Below are 24410 nucleotides of genomic sequence, written 5' to 3' on the forward strand. Positions count from 1 at the left end.
TGACTTTCGTCAAATCAAATTGTGCATAGAAAACTTTAACCACCAACTGTTTATCATGGCTGCTGGAAGTGCATTCTTCAAGTGTCTTCCTCTAACTTAATATGTTAAGGTAAGTTTCGGATTTCTGCTTCCTAAATGATTTGTATATATACTTGCCTATCTAAACGGCCTGAAATTTGGTGTGAGGTTGCGGGTATTGCATACAGTGTTAACTCCCGCAAGTGCCGCGTTCGGTAAATTCCCACTCACTTATGAGACGCGCGATCTGCGCTGCCTCGTCTCTCTCTCGCGTGCGTTCTGCAGCGTTCACTTGGATAAGTCGTTGTTGCTTACTGAACTTGTTGACTTTTGATGAGTTTGAGCGCGTGATGCGCGCTGTGAAAAAGTGTGTTGGAAACACAAATTGAGGACCAAATCTGCACCTTATTGATGACCCGTGGCGTTAATATACTGCATCTGTGCCAGCGCGTGATGTAATAAATCTGCAGCTCGTAAATAAAGTTGTTTTTTAAATCCGTTTTATACAATCCGTCGTCATTTAGCAAGTGCACTCACGCATAAACAATTTTCAAGTTCAATACTTTTTGTTCCTTTCAGTTGTGGATGCTGCTGATTCACCGAGGCCGCCGCGGCTCCGCAAAGAGACATGCATGTGTGTGTGTGTGTGTGTGTTTTCCTTTGAAAAAGTTTCCCCAGAAATACCTCGCTATTTAATGCATTTTTCCTTACAAATTGTATTATCAGCAAAACAAGCTGTGTAAAAGGTAGGTGATGATGCCCCCTTCTATATCAATGTGCATTTATGACTAAATTGTAACAAAGTATCATTCTCATTTCTTTACCACAAAATTCTTTTACTTGAGTATATTTTTTCAGTACTCTTTCCACCACTGGCGAGGGGCGATAGGGGTATGTGACGAGAGGGGTGGGGCCGAGAGCCGTGGTAATGGAGCGAGGCCGGTGGAGTAAATGCTAATGCGCGACACCTACGTCACTCACCGGTCTCGAGTCCCACGGAGGAGCTCCGGAAGGATAAAAGGAGGAGTGATGACAGTGTTGGACGAAAGAAGACCAGGCCTGGATTTTGTTTTGTGTTTTGTGCGCGGCAGTTGTCCGCGAGGGGCTGCCGCTTTACTTTCATTTTGTGTTTGTTTATTTTATTAAAGTCTTTAAATGTTCGCCGGTTCCCGCCTCCTTCTTCCCGTGACAACGAACTGTGTTACAACATGTAAATATTTTCAAAATATATACTGTATGTGTGTGTATTTATACATAGATTGCATAATATATGTGTGTGCTGTGTATATTTATAAACAAAAATTTTTAATTCGGATGCGATTAATCGGGATCAATTCATTGACAGCACTAATATATATATATATGTGTGTGTGTGTGTGTGTGTGTGTGTGTGTGTGTGCGCGTGTGCTTATTTTAAAAATGCATAAGAAATGTTATTCTTACAATGACATATCAAATATAATACGTTTAATTTTTGCTTGTTCTTCAAGCTAATAAACAAATCAAGTACCTCAATATTACACTCCCTGCTATGTGAAATACAGGCTTGACATAAGTCTCATTCTCATATTCCATTAAATCAATGTACAAATGCAAGGAGTGGCCTAATACACCACTAAAGATAACAAATGGTCCCGTCGCTTGGGGAGACATCCTAGTATCTCTGTCCTGTATCACTTTTCAGCGCGTGTGCTTATTTTAAAAATGCATAAGAAATGTTATTCTTACAATGACATATCAAATATAATACGTTTAATTTTTGCTTGTTCTTCAAGCTAATAAACAAATCAAGTACCTCAATATTACACTCCCTGCTATGTGAAATACAGGCTTGACATAAGTCTCATTCTCATATTCCATTAAATCAATGTACAAATGCAAGGAGTGGCCTAATACACCACTAAAGATAACAAATGGTCCCGTCGCTTGGGGAGACATCCTAGTATCTCTGTCCTGTATCACTTTTCACAGCACAGAGCTTGATCACTGCTCAGGCACTAAAGCACTGCATTAGACTTTCTTATTAGATTATCAGCCTTAGTGGGCCTCTACTGTACTGCATGAAGACAATAGTACTGCAGTGGTGAGCCTGGCCAAAGACAATGTTGTCTTTAATATCAAGTTGCAAGTCTCTGCTCTAATATTCAGGCATTTTGCAGGGGTACTATTGATGTGTGGAGCTCAACTTTCACATTGCTAAGACTTACCCATAAACATCCAATAGACAAAATTGAATGACCTTCTCACTGTCAAGAAACAATTGACTGAATGTCATAATGATTAATTAACTTGTATTTCACTTGGCTAATCCAGCTGTTATTTAAATAAATCATAAATGTTTTGAGTAACATGAATCCATTGTTGAATGATTGAGTTATTCTCCTTGAAGCAATGTGTTATCAGATTACATGTACTATTACTTAATACTTTTAATTTTTCCATAAGGCCTTTTGCAGATAATTTACTGCCTCTAAGATCTACTAATAAAACAAAGTCTAGACTTGCTTCACAAGACAATCACATTCCATCCAAGTCACAAGTGCTTTGTTCTTGTGCTTCGCCTGTCCTACAAATCTTTCGTTCAAATCTTACACTGCCTTTGATGTTAACATGTCAACTGTAAGGAAGGTGTAAGAATCTAAGAAGCATAAGGAAAATGTTAAGTACAAAATATATAACATTTTGTATTTCGGTCAATAAATGTAAAAAAATATATAGTGTGTGTCACAGATCTTTAAAACTAGCATTAGTTACAGTAGTAGCTGTATATGCAGAAGTCCTTTCTCTGCATTAATTAGTCTCTAATTTAGTGCAATTACACAATAGCTTATTTAGCCAAGTCAGATTGCCGTAAACAACAATTACTACTTTTAGTGTGTTGCCATGGGGTTAGAAAAGCACACGTGATTTCTCAAAAGGCACATAATTATGTACAGATGCATATTAAATGACAGCAAAGAGATAAGACAGTGCATTCAAAAAACTAGATTCTGGCTGGATATTCCAACAGGGTGATCTATTCTTGGTAGATCTGTCATTTTACAAGTATGAACATCTGTAGAGCTCATCACTTCTTTGATGGTACTTTACTGTAAACAAAGAAAAATCTTTTTTTTAAAGTACAAATTAATACAAGCCTATCAAATGAAGTGGAAATTGAGCACACAGTCACCAGCAAGACTGTGAATAATATTAAGTCACCTAATAAATTTAATGCTCAAAGACTGGTAAAGTAGGACTCAACAAGACATCAGAGAATGACTGAGAATTGCTTTTCCCACTGCTTATACCCAAAATAATTTGCAAGACATCAGTTCCCAAGATCTACAGCTAGAAGGTTACACAGTACACACACTAACACTATAAGAGCGGAGATGTTAAGCAGGCTTGTTTGCACATGTTTTGAAGAGTCTACAATAGGCATTTTCTATTCCACTGCAAGTAATAAATAAATAAATAAAGTATATGATGTGATATGATAGGGTATGACATAACGCAGACACTCAGACTAATGTACCTTTCATTATACTTGCATGTATAGCATTCACAGGCAGGAAACACTTATACAAACAACTCCTGGTAATTACCTTATCGCTGGTATAGATCCAAAGAGCATTTGTTCATTTCCTCAACTACTCTCATCATTCAACATGCTCCACACAGCAGTGCACTTTATATGCATCTGATGAACTGACATCACTCAGTGAGTGAGTACCAATTGTTTTAACACTTTCTGAATTCAGCAACAGCCCCACCAAATAATACTAAAAGGTCTGTCACAGGCTCGCTTCTTAAAGGGTTAGTTCACCCAAAAATGAAAATTAGCCCATAAATTACTTACCCTCAAGTCATCCTAGGTGTATATGACTTTCTTCTTTCAGACGAATCCAGTCGGAGTTATATTAAAAATTGTCTTTGATCTTTCAAGCTGTTTCATGGCACTCACAGGTGCTGCATGCTTCAGTCCAAAACAAGTTAAATAAAAAGTGCCCATCCATTAAAAAAAAGAAAGTGTCCCACACGGCTCCGGGGGGTGAACAATAAGGCCTTCTGTAGCGAATCGATGCGTTTTTGTAAGAAAAATATCCATATTCAAAACGTAACAATCACTTTAATGCAGCTTGTGCTCACTGTTGTAAGGGGAAGCAATTCCGGGCGGATGACCTCTGAGGTCAGCGCTGCGCATGCGCCAGTGAGTCTCGTGAAAACCAACATTTGTTAACAGGAGCAAAGGAAGCAAAGTTTCAGGTGAAGGGTTTCAGAGGAACTCTGAAAGTGCGCTGGGAAATGCTCTAGTGAATGCTAACCAGCCATTTAAATGTAAATCAGCAAGCTCATTGGCTGTGTATTCGACATGAACCTAGGATGACTTGAGGGTGTGTAATTTATGGGTGAACTAACCCTTTAAAGGGGTCATATGATGCTGCTAAAAGTAACATTATTTTGTGTATTTGGTGTAATGAAATGTGGTTATGTGGTTTAAAGTAAAAAAAAACACATTTTCAACATAATGTACATTTTTGTTTCTCCTCTATGCCCCGCCTTTTTGAAACACGTCGATTTTTACAAAGCTCATCGGTCTGAAAAGCGAGGAGATATCTTCTTTATGCACCAAGAGCTTGTAACACTCCAAAGAGAAAAGAAACATTGAAATCGCATCATATGACCCCTTTAATGTTTCTGTAGCATTCTATGTCTTACGTAGGCCTATTTTACATATAATTTGCCTTTGATTCTTTTTTTCCACTAGTTTTATCATTTCTAGACAGGTGTAGAAAGAGGTGCAAGGTGTTAAATACTATAAAACGAAAACAAAAATCCGTAAGTTGACTTAGCAAAGACTAAAGGCTCTGTGGCACTTACAAACATATGGTTGCACTGTTTTAGTAGTCCGATTACGTCAACCACTGTCCATCCTGTTTGTCCAAATGATGGCATGTTGGAGTGTTTAAAAAACCTGTTTGGAAAGGATTTGCCATTTTATCTAAAGCTGTTGTTAGTTACACAAAAAAATATTCACTTCATTTTTAAAGACAAATTTGAGGTAAACAAATCTGAAACCGAATTAACTGATGTTTCCTACAAAAGGGCAAAACAATTGCAATTTAATTTGCTTATTTGGAAATCTTAATTTCTTATATTCAAAACATTTTTTGAAAATATAACATTGAGAGAATAGCTGGGATTCTGACAAATAAATCAGAGTTGCGTAATTAATTCTGGTCTTTCACTCATTTTTTACCAGTCTATGGTGATGAGAAACCTCAGTTTTTAACCTCACCTGGGTAACACAAACTTAAACCACAAAAAACACAATTATCATCACAGCTAGCCTTATTTAACCTCAGTCTGGGCTTTTACCCCATAACTAGGTCACGGCTGCAGCTGTTATTCTCATTTGCTGTGTCTCAAACAGAAAATTGAAATGACAACGCTGTTAACCAATCATGTCTCTTCATGTTGCAGATTTCAGTGTTGGGGCAACCATTTGTCCCAGTATATGTACAGTTTACTGTAGGTCAGTGAGTTAAAATAAAGCGTTATTGTAATAATGTATGAATTCATGTATGTGTGTATGTGTATGTGTAGAAAAAGAAGAATAAAAAAAAACAAGATTAAAGGCTGAAACTGAACATCTGTTCATATCTGCCAAGTCAAGTGAAATCAAAATCAGGAAATCAAGAATAATATTAGGGTCAACCAAAAATTTTAAATATCTTCTGCATATAAACAGGCCAATCCAATATTACCAAATGTGTCTCAAAAATGACAGCAAAAGAAACTGTTAAATCTAAACCTAAATTCACACTTTTTTTTAATTAATACTTTAACTTCAAAGCACTGGCTGTCTCAAGTACAACTGTAGTCCTGCTGGATAAAATTGATGATGGGCAACAGTGTACAACATTATGAAACAAATTATGTAATATGCATTACCCAGAAATTGGATAAATTGGTAACTTCTTACAAGAGACCTGCAATTCACATTACTAGTTATATATTGGCTTGTGCAACTGTTTGAACAGTCGATATAGTTTGTACAGTCTCCTTCAAAAAGTGCCCAAACCATCTTGCTTTGACTGCTCTGAACTACTCTTGACAGTCTTCATAAACACAACCTCAAGACAAGATACTCGACTACTGTAATATTTCAGAAATGGATGCATAGCATAACGTATATACTTACTGTCTCATATAAACGTCATCAAACGTCATCCATGCCGCACTTTAATTCCTGAGAATCTGAAACACATTTTATCCACTTGTCCTTGCAGTAATGGGGACGCTGTTGTAGACAAATATGCGGTCCGCTCGCGTGGGAGACGTCCTTTTGAGTGCATTCACGCCATTGTGTTTCTATACCGGGTCACGACATATATACGACAATGGTTTGCTTCCCAATAACGCGTAAACTGCGAGCAGAACGCGATTTACAGGAACGGACTGGAATATTGCCTATGAACGCAATCCGGTGTCTTGTCATGTCTTCGCGGTTCTGTGCAGATTAACGCCGCTCGGGCAGGAAACCGTTGGAGGTCTGAAGACACTTGTGTTAAAGTGGAAACAGTGCCGGTACAAAATAACAACTTACTAATCATTTACCCGAGAGGGCTTTATGCACATGTAAAGGGTCCCCGCTCATCTCATTATTATGGTACATTCAGTGCCGCGCGCACAGAGGCAGAGTCAACCAGTCTGCACCAGTTCTCTGCGCTGCATATCCGCCACCTTAAACCCCCACAAACACACATTTACAGGCTCATACATACCTCAAACCAAATCTGTCATTTTAAAATCGTCGACGCTTCCTCGATGTCCATGCGTATGAAATGATGAATGAGAAATGTCTGTAATAAACAGAAATGTACTATCACATAGATAAAGTGCATGTGGGCGGAGCTAAAGTTTACAGGATGATTTACACGCGAAACACCTGACCGGTGTTCAGAAGTTACTAAGCAACCAAACCCCGTTTGTTACACGAACTGTTACACGTTTGAAGCTACTTTCCACGAATAGGGTAGGCTACTAAATCGGAACCGTCAGAAAATGTTTAATTATATGTTTTTTATGTCAAATTACAAAGTATGCCAACATAAGTAACGAGTAACATAGCTGCAAATTTAGCCTAAATTAAGCTAAACTGTCACGCAGAAGGGGCTTGCTACGATTGTTGGCTTGTATTTACTTCTGATTATTTGTGTCTATTTATTTAATACTAACTATGCATATTTGAGCTGTCTCAACTGAAAATATCTTGCTCTGACATATCTTAAAATATGTTTTGTGTCAAGATGCACACCTGTAATGTTTTCTTCTTAGGCATTTTTATAAAAGTTGCTTAAATATCTTAATTTAACTAAGGCCTAGTCCTGGCTTAAAGAGGTCATATGACGTTGCTAAAACGAACATTATGTTGTGTATTTGGTGTAATGCAATGTGTTTATGCGGTTTAAGGTTCAAAAAACCATTTTCCACATAATGTACATTGTTGCTCCTCTATGTATGGGATTACATTTCTGCCGCAATTCTGCGCGTGAAAGATCATATTTTGAGCGCCTCAAAGTACGTTTTGCACGCGCGAACTGAGTTTTGTGGAGAAAATGTTTGTCTCGCAAAGAAGAAAGTATTTCGAGCGCACGAAATTCAATTTTGCATTTAAAATAAGTTTTTGGATGTGTGCAGACCTTCTCTTTTGCGCTTGCAGCGTTTCACTAGCTTGCTCACCTGATGCCCGCCCTCAGTGCTCTCTAAATACCAACAACTGGCATGCTCAACACAACCCAGCGTTACAATGTGCCATAATTCCAGCCAATCAGAGACTAGGCTACTAAATTAGCGAGTGTAAGTGTGTGTGATTACTAGTTTAAGTATACACAGGAAAGTGAACTGCCTGTCAGAAATCATAGCACGTCAGCTGTCTTAGCCGTGGCTTGTGTACTGCATCATCACTGTGTCTGTCACGTGACTCTGTTGCCTTTTCGGGCTTGAACTGATGGTAAAACTAACGACATTATTAACTGTCTTGATATTTACTTTGAAAGCTGAATCTTTATGCAACAAGAGCTTGTAACACTCCAAAGAGAAAGGAAAAATTGAAATCGCATCATATGACCCCTTTAAGCTAAGCCCCGTTTGTGAAACCGGTGTTCTGTCGATTTGTGCTACCCTGTCAGATTTTGCTACCTCCCATTAAAACAGTAGGTAGTACAATTCGACAACGATAAATGCTACCTGTCAAATTATGGTTTATTAATTTCTACACTTACCACAACCCTAAACCTACCCTTACAGTAATACAAATACAGTAATTATATGTTATATTCACAGTTGTGGCTAGAATGGATACAACTACCGGAAACCAACAATAAAAAAAAAATTCTACCTATTAGATTGTGTTTTATTAAAGTCTACACCTACCCCAACCCTAAACCTACCCTTACAGTAATGCAGATACATTAAATATTGTTGTTCAGCATGAGAAAAAGGACGCAATATTGATGTGCGCATGCGCAGTAAGCCCTGGTATGAAAATCTGATGGGTAGGATAAAATGTCAGGACACCTGGCCATGGTAAACCAGCTAAATGTTAAACTCAATACTTTTTGAACAATACGCAAAACAATACGCAAATACAACGTGTAGTTATTACTAGACACCATAAAATAACAGGAGGGGAAAACTCACCTTATGTCATGCATATTCATGCATGCTTATGCAAGCTTGCTGTCTTGTTTATATGTAAATGAAATCCTTTATGTTTTACAAGCGAACCATATGGTTGCAAGTAAGATTAAACAGACTTTGCCTTCCCCACCCCACCGGACAACCAGGTTCTGTGGGTTTTGCTTGTGTTTATTTGCCACATGAGCGATTTAGCCACCTGCACACACAGAGGGAGACAAAGGACAGACATCAGAAAACCTAACAGAAAAGTCTCAGAGTTTGATTGAAACAAAGTGTGACAAGGTGAATCCCACATTCCAATTTGTGCCACAAGCAAATTCTGGATACATGAGGACATTTCTTGGCACTCAAGCTCTTCAGCTATAAAAGGCCGGTCTAAAGAAAATACTGTGAAAGACTAGCTTAGCTTTAGCTTTGGTGATGTTGTCTTCAAAATGACAATTTAAATCTGTTTCTGTAGACTATATGAGAAAGGCTGTGGAACAGCAGTGACTCTATGCTGATTTATTTTGCATTCAAATATAAGGCTTTCTCTAATCACAACCTTGAAAGTGTCCTTTTGCCTCTATCCACAACTCCACTTTGACAGCTGCTGCACCTTGCCTTTTCATGGTTGAACAGAGAGCAGTCTTCTCCTCAGGGCAAATTTTCAAGATCACACTGTCCAGGGTCATCAGCTTGTCAGGTTTATAAAGGCCCGAGGTCTGGTGCACAAAGTTTCCTTGCTTCTTGACTTGTTCTGTATGCAACACAAATCACATACCTGCAAAAACCTTTCACATACACTCTTAAAAATAAAGGTGCTTCACTATGCTATAGAAGAACCTTTTTTTCTAAATGGTTCCATAAAGAACCTTTAACATCCGAAGAACCTTTCTGTTTCACAAAAGGTTCTTTGTGGCAAAAGAAGGTTCTTCAAATTATAAAAAGGTAAGAAAGAGATGGTTCTTTAAAGAACCTTTGACTGAATGGTTCTTTGTGGAACCAAAAATGGTTCTTCTATGGCATCGTTGTGAAGAACCTTTTAAAGCACCTTTATTTTTAAGAGTGTACAACAGATTAATGTCTGATTGTCTGTGTATTGTCTGTATTGTGCATGAATGTCTAATGAACTACTCATGCCATCCAGTAGCAACAAGTTTTTTTTGTTTTGTTTTTTGCATTCAGCATTTGTTAATATAAATATTAACAGTTTATAATAATAATTGGTGCACCCCATGGAGTTCCGATGTGGTCCCTCTAGGGGTTCTGGACCCCCTGTTGAAGCTCTTATTTGTAATGAGTCAGCCATCCTACATTTAGTACATGGAATCTTTTATACTAAGTGGTGACAAGGGATCAAACGAGAGTTAAACATCTCCATCTTGTTGAAAAAATAGTGTAGTACTCTATTTTAGGGTGAAAGTACTTGCCTGCCTTAGATCTGTACATGGTCTTGTGTTTCTGGATGGTAATTAAACAAGATATGTTCTATAAAGGCATTCACGGTCCACTTTAGTCGAAGTTAGAAGACATGCCACTATACATTGCAAAACTGTAACTAAATATTAGTATCCATCTCATTTTAAGTTTTGTACAGGTAGAGGAGATTTTCTCCTTCCCTGATAAAATTCCCAAATTTTTACCTTCAAATGTAACAGAATTTGTATTAAATAACCACATGCAATGCAGAGGTAATGCCTTTGAAAATGGCTGAAGCTATAGTATTTTCCCTCTGCTTTTTACTGTAGACCAGACCATGATTCAGCTATCAATAGCCATATCCATCACAGCTGATCATGTGACTGAACAAGCACTCTGATCCCTACTTGGTTCTGGAACATGAGAAGAGATTGGAGACAACACCCACATACCTCTCCATCAGACAGAGGATTGCTCCGGCAGACATTAATAATACTCTTTCACATGAATGATATTAGGCCTGTAACTGATTTACACAGCATCAGTATTTACTATCATTCTCTTAATGACCGTATGAAAATAAAGTCAATTTGAATGGGATGCATTTTTTTGGGCTTGAAAAACAAATATTTAACTTAAAAAAAAAAAAAAACGGTGAAGCTTGCAATACAAATTAAATTATTTGCTTAAGGCATGTTACACAATTAAAGTAATTATGTAAATTATGTACTTGCATGTGAATATTTGTGTCTATTTAATTTTCAATATTATTTTAACAGATATGACCCAGACATATTTGAATAATCTCCACCATTATAAATCATCCCTCAAAAATAAATAAATAAAAAATTGTAAAAAATCTTGTTTACAGTTGCATTTTTAATGTCAGCAATGTGTCAGACTTTCTGGTGTGGGCATGCATTTAGGAAATCAGCAAATTATCCCTAAACATTGCATAGACTCAAATCTCTCTTGCATTTACTACACAATACTGCCATCTGGGTGACAACTCTCCCTTGAGAATTACAAAACATCAACTGAACTCAACACAAGGGACAACAATGCATTTTATTTATGCTGTTTTACAAATCAAAAACACTTTGGTAGAATGAAAATGATACAAAACAGAAAAATAAGTCATATGGTGACACTATATTATGTCAGCACTTTTATCAAATGGCAAAAAAATTAAATATCCTTCATTTTATGTGCAGATTTAAAAGAAAAATGTCCACACTGACTGTAGCTTTGCCATTCACATCACTGTAACCTTTATCATGCAGCAGACCAGACATAAGACCAGAACAGGAACTGACCTTCCTAACCCAAGACAGGTCTACTGTCAAAAAATGACTAGTGGACTACATGCAAAACACACAAAGGTCTGGTGATCTAAACAGCTCAAGTATTCAGTTTTAACCTTCTTAAAGCGACTAAAAATGTGTATTACCAGTGTCTTGGAATTCATAAATGAAACACTGATTCAATGACACTTGTTTATGGTGCCGAAAAAAAAGGCCACATGGCATGCTGATCTCAGTACATCAGATGAGTCCCATCCCACAAGGCAAGATCAGATCAGAGACAATGTAATTACCATGTACATGCCCTCAAGACAAGACGCACACTCGTAATCTATCGCCAGCTGGGAGAAAATGCTATGGAAACTTAAAGTCTACCTAATTTATCTTAGTGCACCTTGAGAGATTTTTTTGCATATTATAGACATTATAGAAGAATCCATTTCTTAAAATGCATTTGTATATACTGGATGCTTAGAGCTTTGTTTCTGTCAAATGTTTTCTTTCAGTTTTCATCAAATAGAAACAGTGTACAATGTGAGATTAAATGACAAATACTGTTGGCTAATAAGATGAAAAAATCTAAATGTCTATTTATAGTACATTGTTGGTTTACAAGAAAAATGTTAATGGCTAAGCTGAGGTAAGAGAAATGCCCTCTGCATCTGCATTCTGTCTTAGACCGGAGAAGTCAAGTACTGTTTAAACTAAGCAAACCACAGCAGAAAAAAGCAGACCCCTTTAGAAATGCTTCTGACATTTGAAGCTGGTACAGCTAGTACATAAGAGGTATACTGAAATGCGGTTACCTTTATCTGCAGGATCTACTACCAACAGCAGTCAAACTTGTTTAACATTAAAACAGTAATGCAAAGAAAAACATGTAAAGTCTACCTGAGAACACATGCATACGGATCCTGCTATCCAAAAGCTTTAGAATTATTAGAGTAAATATGCAGGAAGAAAAAATAAACAAATACTACTACACTCTAAAAAATGCTGGGTTAAAAAGGGACAAACCCAGCTATTGGGTTGTTTTGACCCAGCGGTTGGGTTCAAAACAACCCAACCGCTGGGTCAAAACAACCCAATAGCTGGGTTTGTCCCTTTTTAACCCAGCATTTTTTAGAGTGTAGTATAAATGATTACATGAACTATTTTCCATTCATTTATAATGATTACATAAACTATTTTCCAATCATTTATACTTAAAATCCTTGCAAAGTCCTATATACACACAAAAAGTAAAATAAAAGGAATGTTAAAGTTTCCAGTGCAAATTCTAATATCGCTATTTCCAGTGTAAAACATGTTGTATAGTACTTGACCTGCAAAAGCTTAATGGATTATGAGAGCAAATGTCAGTGAAAGCATACAATGAAATTGCTGTCACACACACTGTCTGTAAATGAATCCCTGTCATAAGTTGTCTACTTTTATTATTTACAGGTTTAAAAAAAATATCTTAGAAAATTAAGATAAAGAGTCTTAAAATTTGTACATTTTACATGACTTTTTCATAATATACAATGTAAGGCATTAAAAGGTATTCATACCTAGATTTTTCTCTCGCTTTTTTGCATTAAAAGGCCATTAAGCACAAGTCCAGCTTTAAACATGAAATTGCAAGTACTCACCCATATAGATCACAATACATACTACAGGACAGAACACCTGGAGCCTTGCCTGTTAAGGAGTCAGATTACAATATTTGGCATTAAAGCAAAGCAGTCATCACTCTGCTTGCATTTGTACCCTGATGTCTGAAGGCAGCGTCTCAAACAGCGTGTCTTCTACGACAAGTCCGCTGTGCTTTAAGGCACGACAAGAGCCGAGTTCAGCTGGTAAGAACTCAAAGTGATTACCCTTTAACTCCAAGTGAGTCAGTACTCCCAGGAAAGAAATCTTTGGTGAGAGGACAGACAGCATGTTTCTGCCAAGCTTCAGAGTCTGCAGCTTCTTGCAGAAGAAGAGCTCATCAGGAATATTTTCGATTTTGTTACAACTAACAGAGAAGTACTGAAGGCTTTGGAGAACACCTATCTCCGGTGGGATAAAACGGATGTCGTTGTTGGAAAGATCAAGGTAGCGCAGTTTGTTGCACAGGAACAAGTGTGAAGGTAGGATCTCGATCTTGTTATGGCTGAAGTAGAGGCGCTCCAAGCTGCTGAGCTTTTTGATGTGTTCGGGTATAAAAGCGATGCTGTTGTGCCAAAGCTTCAGACAGGTCAGCTTACGGAGGTGCTGGAAGCTGACAATCTCTTCAATGGTGCGTAGATTGTTCTCTTTCAGATCCAATGTCTGCAGATTACTCAGGCTGAAAATGGCGTGGGGTATGCGTTCTAGGTCACAGTGCACCAACTCAAGTTCTGTTAGGTTCACCATTTTTTTCAGGTTGTTTAGCATGACCAGTTTGGTGCCATCATTGCAAATACAGAGGCGCTGTAGATGGCTGGCCACATCCACAATGGATTGAGGGATCTTGGTGAAGTTACTCTTGAGCATCAGTGTCTTCAGCGCTTTGAGCTCTCGTAGAGAGTCCAGGGTTACGTTCTTTGATGCATCAGAACTCAAAGAGCCAATCAGATGGAGTTCTTCCAAGTTCCGGAACACATACATCCACTGCGGAAGTTCACGGGCATCATCAAACTTCACTCGCAGCACCTTCAAGTTCTCCTTGAGGAAGGAGGTGGCTGCGCTGTGGATCTTGAGCGAGCACTGGTAAAGCGAAAGCTCCTGGAGATCCTCTAGTTGGGCAATGGCTGCTGGTATGGTAACATTATTAATAATCTCAAGCTTCAAAGACTGCAGCTCTGTCACCTCAAAGATGGTATCTGGGAGACCAGACAGCATGAAGAGTTGAAGTTCTAGCCTGTTATTGTTGTTGTTCTGCAGCTTCTGCCGAAGCTTGTCGGCTGTCCACTCGTGGTTAAGGTTGAGCTGTTTCAGCTTGTTTTCACTCACCTCTGAGAGAAACACTGCAAATCTCTTGGAATATAGGGGATCATACTGGTCAATCATGTGCAACATGAAAGCAAAGTCATTCTTTACATCTGGGATGTCATCAATTCCGGTCTCTTGCCTGACATATTCAAAAGAGTATTCCTTGAGAGAGATATAGAACAGCCAGTAGGATGTATAAAGGCATGTAAGTCCATAAATTCCAACAAAACACAAATAACAGTAGGAGAGCTTAGAGAACAAGTGGGCCATAGTATGATTGCAACAGAAGTACCGGTAACCCGTCATGTCCTGCATGTTCTCAGTACAAGTAACACTGAACCTAACCTTTGACACCAGAGCACTGTTGTACGCAATTATAAGGATAAACTTGAGCACTTTTACAACAGTCTGACGGACATACATCATATATAATATATCTCCCTCCTCCACATGCAGGCGGAATTTTTTGACCTTCTCAAACAAGGCCTTGGCTTGCTCTCCTTCCTTCTTGTCAAGAACACTTGCTGCTGGCTTGTCAACAACGATCTTTTCAGGAATGGATCTTAACGATTGAGTCTTCTCCAGGTTGCCCTCGCCAATTGGAGTATCAAGGTTTGACCTACTGGCACTGTTCTTCTTGTTGTCTTTCTCCTCAGGATTCTCCCCAGATACTTCCGACAGTGCCCTCGTAGTCCATGGAGAGTCAAAGCACTTGCCCAGGATGGATATGAAGTGCTCAATTTTAGAGCTGGAGCCAGGAAACTTGAACCAGAAATTGCTGCACACCATGAAAATGACAGTATGAATGAGAACCAGGTAAGGGAAGTACTTAGCATACCAATGCAGCGCCTTTTCATAGCACATTTGGTTTATGTAATTATACTGCTGAATATCCAAGTTCGTCTTCAGTCCTTTCAACTCACGGACAGGCACTGTCGATTCATGATTTGTGGAAGGAGGTGGGCACATCAGCTCTGTCTGGTTTGGCGAGAATGTCCTTTGAGGAAGGCATATGATTTTGTCTTGCATCACCTAAAAGGACAGAAGAGAGTAGCTATCAATATCAACACAATTATAACAAGACATACTTCCAGAAATTTGCATAAAAGTAGTTGGGGGGAACAGAAAACCAGAGTCTGTCTCTGTACAGGCATTCTGATTATATTAATATCCCCAAGTATGCAAGTCATTTTCTCTGGACATAAAATAATTAAAGATGAAAGCGAAAGAACCTCAAATGCACACATCAGAGAGCAAATAAATAAACCTCAAGAGTGTAAAAGACAGCAGATGAGGCCATTTTATGTACTGAATTCCAATTCCAATCCACACCACCCATAGATTGCTGGGAACAGTGTAACAGTATCTGACGAGGAGCATCTCTTAAGATAACTATTTCGGTGCTCTGACGTCAGTGTTGTGACTCAAACAGGAAATGAGAAATCATTACACTGGTCATTTGAATTCAAAAGAGAGAAGAATTACCTTTGGGTTAGCAAGAAAAGGTGTTCAATGGCTACTCAATTTTGACTTAAATATTTTTTAAAGTACACAGCAGGACTGAAAAGCAGTAAACAAAAGCATTCTGTATTAGATTCAAGATGTGTGCCCTCCCCCCTTTTCCTGCAAAACAGTTTTAGTTTGTCTGGTAATTACCATGTGGTTTCTGTGGGAAGGTAATGAGAAACAAGAAAAATCAGCTAAAAGGAGATGGAAAAGATTGTGAGAGCTCTACACAGCACTATAGTGTGGCACAAACACAACAGGCTGACTGCTGAGTAAAGCCTGCTAATAAAGCATCAGCAGCTCTGAACACGGCATCTCTGCAGTGAAATGGATGTGAGGCGCAGCAGCCCCAAGTGGCTAATAAAATATGCATTATGCACTACAGTGCCCTCCGTCAAACATGGTCATTTAGCAAAGAGGAGGCTATTTATTCCCCACTCAGAACCACAGGATTATGCAATGACGTTAGTAAAAGCATTAATTAGGTCAATTAATACTGCCTTCACTGGGATCATCACAAACATCCAATCGCAATTGTGCCATTATTTGATGCACACCTCCAGGGACAGTGGGGGATATTCCCACCCTAACAATGGGTTCCTGTTAATGTTTGTTGAGACTAAAAATAATTAGGATCAGGGCCGTCCTTAGCTGACGCGGGGCCCAGTGCCAGGTAGGTTCACGATCGCGTTCCGGGTGGGGGATTGGTTGGGCCCCTCGGTCCGTTTGCGATCGCGTTCCGGGGGGTGGGGGTGGGTCCCCCTCGGTCCGATCGCATTCCAGGGGGGTGGGGTTGTCCCCCTCGGTCCGTTCGCTGCAGGGCCCAGTGCAACCGCACCAGTTGCACCCCCCTAAGGATGGCCCTGATTAGGATCATCTAGGAATTGAAACTGAAGGCCAAGCATGCTGCTTGAAGCTCCACCCACTAGTTTATGAGGCTGAGAAGCTAGACTACAGGAGTCATTTTGTGTTTATAGAGGGGCCACCATGAGGGGAAGGAGTAATCTTTTCGTGTGGGGTGACTGGAATTTAGTTTTTTTTTTTTCCGTTAGCAAACTCCCACTTCTAAATGCAGTACGCACTGCTCAACAGTGGGCTGTTCATGCACAGAGGAAATCCATCTATGGTGTGAAGTCATTCATTATTCCATTGCTGTTGGTCAAGGAAGACTGTATGTCTTAGTACTGCTTAAGATGTTAGCTTCTCAGCTCTAAAAAATAATGAAATGTTCTTTTGGTATGTGTTTAAGGAGAAGAATTGTAATATTTACCTGCAAAGTGCATCCAAACACACCTATCATGAGCATGACCACAGAGAGGTAGTCTGTGAACACATCCCACCATGGCTTCAGAACCCGGAACGCTGGCTGCTGTTCCGTGAACTGCCGGAATTCGGTCACTGGAATCATACTCCTGTAAAGGCACAATGAAGAATTAGGAATTGGAAGAAACGCAATAAATGCTGACAAAAACAGCTGATATGCTAGCCTAGAGTTATTTCATAGTTCTTGATAAAAATGTGAGTACTATAACAAAAACTATTAGATTTACATATTTAACTATTTGGGAAAAAAATAAATTAAATAAATGAGTTAATTCACAATAATAATCATAATAATAAATGTAAATAATTATCTGTAGATTACAACACAGCGTTTTCAATTTAGTTTTTTTCAATTAATAAAACATTTCTTTAAAAAGGTCAAGTGAAAGAGCAAGTAATACAATGAAGACAAAAGAAACATTTCACAATCATCAACATTTTTATTTCATTCTTGCATTCAAATACAGTTATTCCTCCCAGAACTTTGCAGTGTAGTTATGAAAAATGATGGAGCATGAAAAATACAACTTTTATTCAAATTGTGAATCGCTTCAGTTCACCACTCTTGTAAAAAAAAAAAAAGCATACATAATCAAAGAAGCTTTCCAAACAATGAATCTCTGATTTACACAGTGTTTACACTTTGTTGGTTATATTGAAAGGATTCACAAGTGTGCAAAACTAGCACTGAACTGTACTGAATTCTGATACTGAGCAGATGCTTAAATACCTCTGATTGGCCACTGCGTTCATGAGCTCAACAGTCATGCCTGTGATTGGCTACAACGCATGACATTTCAAAAAACACACTGTAAACAAAACCTTTTGATGCTCTTCACAGGCCAAGCACACAACTTGCCTGCTGTACACATGGGAGCATTTGAAAGCCATGGTATTGTGACATTTTTAATATTTCAGTACCAACTTGGTATACCGGTACTTTTGACATTACTACGCTAGACTAAATATAAACTGATGAATGTTTAAAATAAATAAGCTACATGGAATGACAGTCTACCAGGTTTATGATATCCAGCATTACATGTACAAAATACGTTTTTGTAGCTCAACCGGAAGAGCATGATGGAAAGGACTTGGGTTTATTTCCCAGAGAATACATGATAAAATGTAGGCCTATATCCCACATTCTCTGGACTAAAAGCCACTGGCTAATCCATGAACATAGATGTATTTATTGTTCTAATAATTCTTTAATAGCCAAAGAATTATAACCTCAATAAGGAACATTTGTTTACAAAGGAACAACACATTTGAATTTGGATATTTAAATTTGCATTTCACTGTGGTGAAAAAAATCACACCTCCAACAATCCAACCATATGTATCATCTGGTTATTATTATTATTATTATTATTATTACTACATGGCTGTATGGAATAGTCGTTGATTATTGATTAAACTGCTACATTCATCAATAAAATATTTCTGAATAATGACCATTGTCCAGGGCAACACTGTATACCTGGCTGCTCATTCATTAGCGAAATATTCTTTCCCTTCACATTCTCTACAACTAAACTATTGAAATAAATTCAAATCCATGCATCTATTTATTTGGCAAACATCAAGGTAATATGCTAAATAAAATTGTGCAAAAGAAAAATCCTTCTGTAATTTAGTGTGGAACAATATGCAAAAATATCTTGAGTTGCAATTAGAAATGACCTATGAATCCTGAAAGTCACTGGATAAGAATTTGGATCACCTTTAGTATTCAAGACAAAACTGCCATGAAGACCAGAATATTATGCCCTTACATTCTAATGATTCCTAATGTAGGCAGTCTGCCAGGCTTCCTCTAATCTCTATTGAGCTGCACTTCTTGCATCGTATCATACACAAAGCATATTCCACCGATCTTATTAATTATTGAGATTACCGCTGCATATGCTTCACTTTGCAACAGTCAGCCACTCCAAAAAGAGGTTTATATTATGTACCTATAAAAGGCCTGCACAGATGGAGAGCATTGACACAACAAAGTAGAAAAACACAGAATGCTATGTGGAAGGGGAGTAGTACTAAACCACTACTAATGAGTAGACTTACTAAGGTACCTTTCACAAAATGCAGACAAGTACCCAGTTGTAGTCCTGCACCTGATGCAACACACCTGAAATCCATTTTATGTCAAACAGCCTAAATTGCTCTCTCTGATCAAAACATCAGATAAACGAAAACATCCCCTATGTACTTTACATGCAAGGTCAACCCAAAGAAATAACACTTCACAGCCTGTAAATACATTCATCTAAATTTAGTGCTGTCAAATGATTAATCGCATCCAAAAAAGTTTTTGTTTACATAATATGTGTGTGTATTGTGTATATTTATTATGTATATATAAATACACACACATATATTTAGAAAAATATTTACATGTATATATTTATATTCATATAATCATATATAAATATTTAATATATAAACATAACATATATTTCTTAAATATATACATACATGTGTGTGTATTTATGTATACATAATAAATATACAAAGTACACACACATATTATGTAAATAAAAACTTTTATTTTGGATGCGATTAATCGCGATTAATCGTTTGACAGCACTAGTCTAAATGTGAATACACTAAAATAAAATATAAATATCCAAACTTGTACATACACAATTACAGGAAAGTGTACAAGACTAGTAACTTAATCATCACAAACTGGTCAGCAAACGAATTAGGCAAACCCAACCTTAGCTGATCATAAATCCTCAAGTGGTGTACTTTCTGGAAATGTTAACCGTTCAAGGGTGCTTACAGCAGAGTAAACATAATCGGTCTTATTCAGGTTAAAATATACTCCAGTATCCACATACAGTTTGTACTTTTATAAACATTTCTGCAGAAAAGAGACAGCATCAAAGCTTGCATATTTAGATGCAATCTGTGTGTTCTGTGCATTGAATGAGAAGCCACAACCATTACAAAAAAAGGAACCCAGGGGTAAAAGAACTTCTCTGTATATGCAACGTGCTTCAACAGGCAGCCTTCTTCAGGCAGTGCAAAATATTTGGACATTTGTGAACAGCTGCAGCAGTTCAAGTATCTGGAACTCCTGATTCCTGGCTGAGTTTGTTACAAGATATTCCTGATGCGAGTTTAAAACTTGTAAAATGCACATAAATTACACTTCTAGGAGTAGGCCTATAACAAAATGATAAAAAATGAATGAATGTTAAAAGATACAATTTCATGACATTTATTATAGATAAACGCTGCACTATATCCAATGTTCAGACGCTACGAGACGGAAACGAATAAAATGTTGGCAGACTCAATGGAAAAATCCAACGAGTTCTGATAGACAAGAAATGCAGAAATGGATGGGGGTCTATGCATTGCTGCAGATCTGCTATTTAAACTAATAGCTTTAAGTATCCTACTAAACTCAGCTCAGTAGAGATCTGTACCATCTCCTGGAACAGCTCTTCCTGCCAGGAAATGGGGTGATTCTCAAATATAGTCGTGGAAAAAAAACGTTGCACGTCTGAATCACATCCAGTTAGCAGGATGAAGAAGAAGAGCTCACTTTCAGAAGGCTAACATTCGCACGGACGATATGTTTTGTAATGTTACGTGGAGGCGATTTCCTCTACTGCTAATGACGGAAATCGAAAAAAACAACAACATTAATTCCCACTCACGGGACAAAACAAAAACAATGCACGTTCACTCGTGCGATTTTTATTTCATTTTAAATCGGTACATTTGATTTGAATCTCGCTTACTTTAAGTTTTTAAGTATTTTAAATGGAGGCCTGTCTGTCTAATCACTATGGTTATACATTAGTAAATAATGTAAAATAAATATAAGCTAAAAAAAATCATAAAAACATTCAAGAACAATGCTCTCAAACTATATCAACACTTTCCTCGAGGTCCTCAATTTTCTTTCGTATGAAGCATTTGTTTTGGTAAATTCGCTCCACTAACACGTATTTAGAGCAATAACTGTAGGCTACCACGTTTTTCTCACTGAGGGGGTTTGAAAAGTTAAACGCTGTCCCGAGCGCGTTTCAGTGTTTCATCGACTGCGTAATGAAGATGAAATGATCCAACATAAACATCTGCGATGTTAACGTTTGGCCTCAAACACCGATAACGCGAATGAAACGGTCCCGGTTTTGGCTCACCTTTAGATGGACTGAACGCGCGCTCTCCGTCTCCAGCTGAAGATTCTAGCCTGGACTGTGGCATGTCCTTGCGGCTGCGGTTCTCTCAGTCAGTACTGTCCTCCAGCTGCTATAGGCTGAGCTACCTTGGGCGGGTCTTCAGTATGACAATAGCGTTCCCAGAACCGCCTTTCTCACTTTCCGTTTAGATTTTGCGCGTTATTATGTCGTGCTACATCTGTCCATGACCCATAACCACCTCATTGTTACAGCAACTCTCAGGGACATATCCTCCACATCCCCACCATTTTAACTAAGCAAATAAAGCCATTTCCTGTGCGTCAAGCTAAAGTTAATTATGGTTTTAACAGTTTTTAGAATCCTTGTTTAACCTAAAAAAAAGATGAGAGAATGAGCTGGAGATAAATGTATCAGCAAGGCAGTGGTTTATTGTAAACCACTGTAATTCACACAGGGTTGACTATATTATTAGGCTATTAAATAACCCATACAATTACATAAAGAGTGAACTACTAAACAACAATTCAAGAAATGTATAATAAAAAATGTTAAAACATGAGTAATGTAACTATGTGTGTATTTTTAGTACTTTGTGTTTTTAGTAGGCCTATTTAAAAAGATGTCAGGAATGGAAACTAACGCCAATGAGCCACAAAAGCTATTCATTACTGCCATCCTCCTCCACACCAGCCATAGCAGACATTAACTTGAGTATGTGATCCCACTGTCTCCACAGCCTCTGTACTAGATCATATGTTAACGTGCGTGTCTGACTGGCTGCACCATCTGCCTCAGGCTTGCTTGCATGCGCCCTCTTTGTTCTATGGAAACCCTCTTTGACATTGGGCGGCAGAGACTTTAAAAGGTCTTCCTCAACTAAAAGCCTATTCACTGTAAGGCTGTGGCATTTTATGAGCTCTGCTGAGAATCTACGCTGCTAGTTCCCTTTGGGAATGAGTTAGAACACTTAGATCTGTTGTGAAACTATCATGAAATAATCAATATAAAGCACAGAGTTCTAAATAGAAAAATATACAATACATGACTAAAATTTGTTTTTAAAGGTGTATGATAAAATTGTCATTGTTTTGTTGATTAGCTGCACTCTTGTAAATGCACAGACCAGACAACATTTCACAGAAGAGTGCCATGACAAGGACAGAATTCACGACCCACTAAATAGTTGTTTCAAAGTGATTTATTTCTTGCAGGTGGGAATGTCCCATAGCCAAGAATTGTAGTGTTGTTCTACTCTTAAAAACTCCAGGACATTGCAGTGATGGGTTTTCTTTAATAAAGTTTTGCAACACACATGGTCAAGTATATAGAGAAAAAAATTCTCTATTATATTTTATAATAAAAAAATTATATATTTTTTATTTTCATGGGGTGATGGGGACCAGAGTTTTGAGTTCTGAGACAAGATATTTTGAGAAATGTCTCAGTCTTTTTATTTATCCATACAATGGAAGTCAATGGTTCCAAAAATGTTATCAATATTCTTCAAAATGTCTTTCCAAAAACACAAGCAAGTCATACAGGTTTGGAACAATATGAGGGTGAGAAAATGGTGAAAGAATTGAGTGAACGATCCCTACACTACAACTTTCAGTGCATTCAACATACACATTTTATTAGTGTATGTGTTTTTCCTTGTTAATATGATTATGGCATTATTACATACCAGGCTGGCCCTTTCTGTCATTTTTAAGTCCCGCTATCATGTCACTGTTTAATGACTCCTAAAACTGGCCTTATTGATTAATAATAAACACTGAAAATGTGAGAGTGCCTTATAATGTTTACTACTGTAGCTCAGACATCAAAGCTTAATTCAAAAGATTAGCAAAAGTTCTGTTCATGTTTTCTATTCAAAAATTGTGTGAACAGGGATGTATTTGGTGTAGTTGCTACTGATAAGATGTTTCCATAAATGTAGAGGTCTCAAAGGTTCTGCAGACTAAGGATTCATTTTAGGATCTTAGAGACTTAAGCTCAGTGGCTTTTTTTGATTGATCCCCAGAAACACTGAAAGTCTCTTTGCCTCTTCAGGAACAATAGATTGTACTTGTCCAGTAGATGAAATATGAAAGCAAAGTCATTCTTGACATCAGCAGTACCACTCTAGCTACTCCCATCCCACATTAGGTCAAAGTATCCTGCCTATGAGTTTCTAATCATCCACAAGAAACTATAAATGCTGTACATCCTATCTCCTGTCCAGAACACCCTGCAGCTGGACTGAATTTCTTTTGTGTCCTCACTTTGAACAACTGGGTTTAGCCCCGACAATGCTCTTGTAGTCCATGGTGAGCCAAAGCACTTGTGTAAAATGGAAAAAAAAATGTCCAGAGGTGTATTAGAGCTTGGGTAACTAAGCCAAAAAATTGCCCACCTTTACAATGCCTATGGCAGCAACATCAGGAAGATGTATTCATAGGTAGATGGTCGGTCAATGCTTGTAAAGTAAATATGTTGTTTAAGGTCAGGCATCTTGTAGATTGTTATATAAAGTGTTCCTCAAACATACTGCAGACGCATGAACTTAGATGTAATGAAAAGAAGACATCTTACCAGGGCTAAAGAACATGCTAAACAGACTGACAAAGGTCTTCAGCTCCCCTGTTCTAGCAGCATGCTAAGCATTTCAAATAAACAGCATTGTGCTGCACTATTTACAGTATTTATCAGTTTTCATTTCAATCAACAAATTGCAAATGGTTGAAGTGTTTTGTAACGATTTCAGATTTTATAATACAAAGCATTTTTAAACATTTTTGTGCTAATAGGTAGATAGGGTTTACCCATTTACCTCAAAGGTCAAAATGTTCAAATGTGTTAAAGGACTATTACTATTCACACTATTATGCTTTTTTACTTTTTCAACTTTAGTTAGTCTGTAATGTTGCTGTTTGAGCATAAAAAAGATCTGCAAAGTTACAAAGCTCAAAGTCCACTTCAAAAGGAGATATTTTATTTAACAGAAAAAACTTTTCAAAAACTACAACGAACGACTCGTTTGGACTACAACGCATATTTTCCGGGATTTGTGATATCACAAATA

At 37.8% G+C, this 24410-nt stretch overlaps 2 protein-coding genes across 4 annotated transcripts in view; both read right to left on the reverse strand.

Moving 5' to 3' along the window:
- Positions 1-6851, reverse strand: part of LOC107698886 (volume-regulated anion channel subunit LRRC8D-like) — an 18544-nt gene extending 11693 nt beyond the window's left edge. The window contains exon 1 of one of the 3 annotated variants that reach the window (XM_016500020.1): positions 6789-6851. The gene's annotated coding sequence lies outside the window, so the exon portion shown is untranslated. Of the gene's footprint in view, positions 1-6201; positions 6718-6788 lie in introns of those variants that run through there. The other 2 variants (XM_016500021.1, XM_016500022.1) reach the window with 2 other exon arrangements.
- Positions 6852-12629: 5778 nt separating this feature from the next.
- Positions 12630-21444, reverse strand: LOC107698887 (volume-regulated anion channel subunit LRRC8C-like). The gene is made up of 3 exons (XM_016500023.1): positions 21347-21444; positions 17128-17269; positions 12630-15383 (listed from the first exon to the last, which is right to left on the reverse strand). Exons 2-3 carry the CDS (start codon positions 17263-17265, stop codon positions 13143-13145), a joined length of 2379 nt encoding a protein of 792 aa, XP_016355509.1. The 5' UTR covers positions 17266-17269; positions 21347-21444; the 3' UTR covers positions 12630-13142.
- Between the last annotated feature and the right edge of the window lie 2966 nt (positions 21445-24410).

The sequence above is a fragment of the Sinocyclocheilus anshuiensis genome, unplaced genomic scaffold (assembly GCF_001515605.1).
Source record: "Sinocyclocheilus anshuiensis isolate Anshui unplaced genomic scaffold, SAMN03320099.WGS_v1.1 scaffold642, whole genome shotgun sequence".
Taxonomy (NCBI): Eukaryota; Metazoa; Chordata; class Actinopteri; order Cypriniformes; family Cyprinidae; genus Sinocyclocheilus; species Sinocyclocheilus anshuiensis.

What these genes read in the sequence shown, in the direction of transcription:
- LOC107698887 (XM_016500023.1), bottom strand. Translation starts at nt 17,265, where the DNA reads ATGATTCCAGTGACCGAATTCCGGCAGTTCACGGAACAGCAGCCAGCG. An exon ending in TGTTTGGATGCACTTTGCAG is followed by an intron (nt 15,384 to 17,127) that starts GTAAATATTACA and finishes CTGTCCTTTTAG; the next exon opens with GTGATGCAAGACAAAATCAT.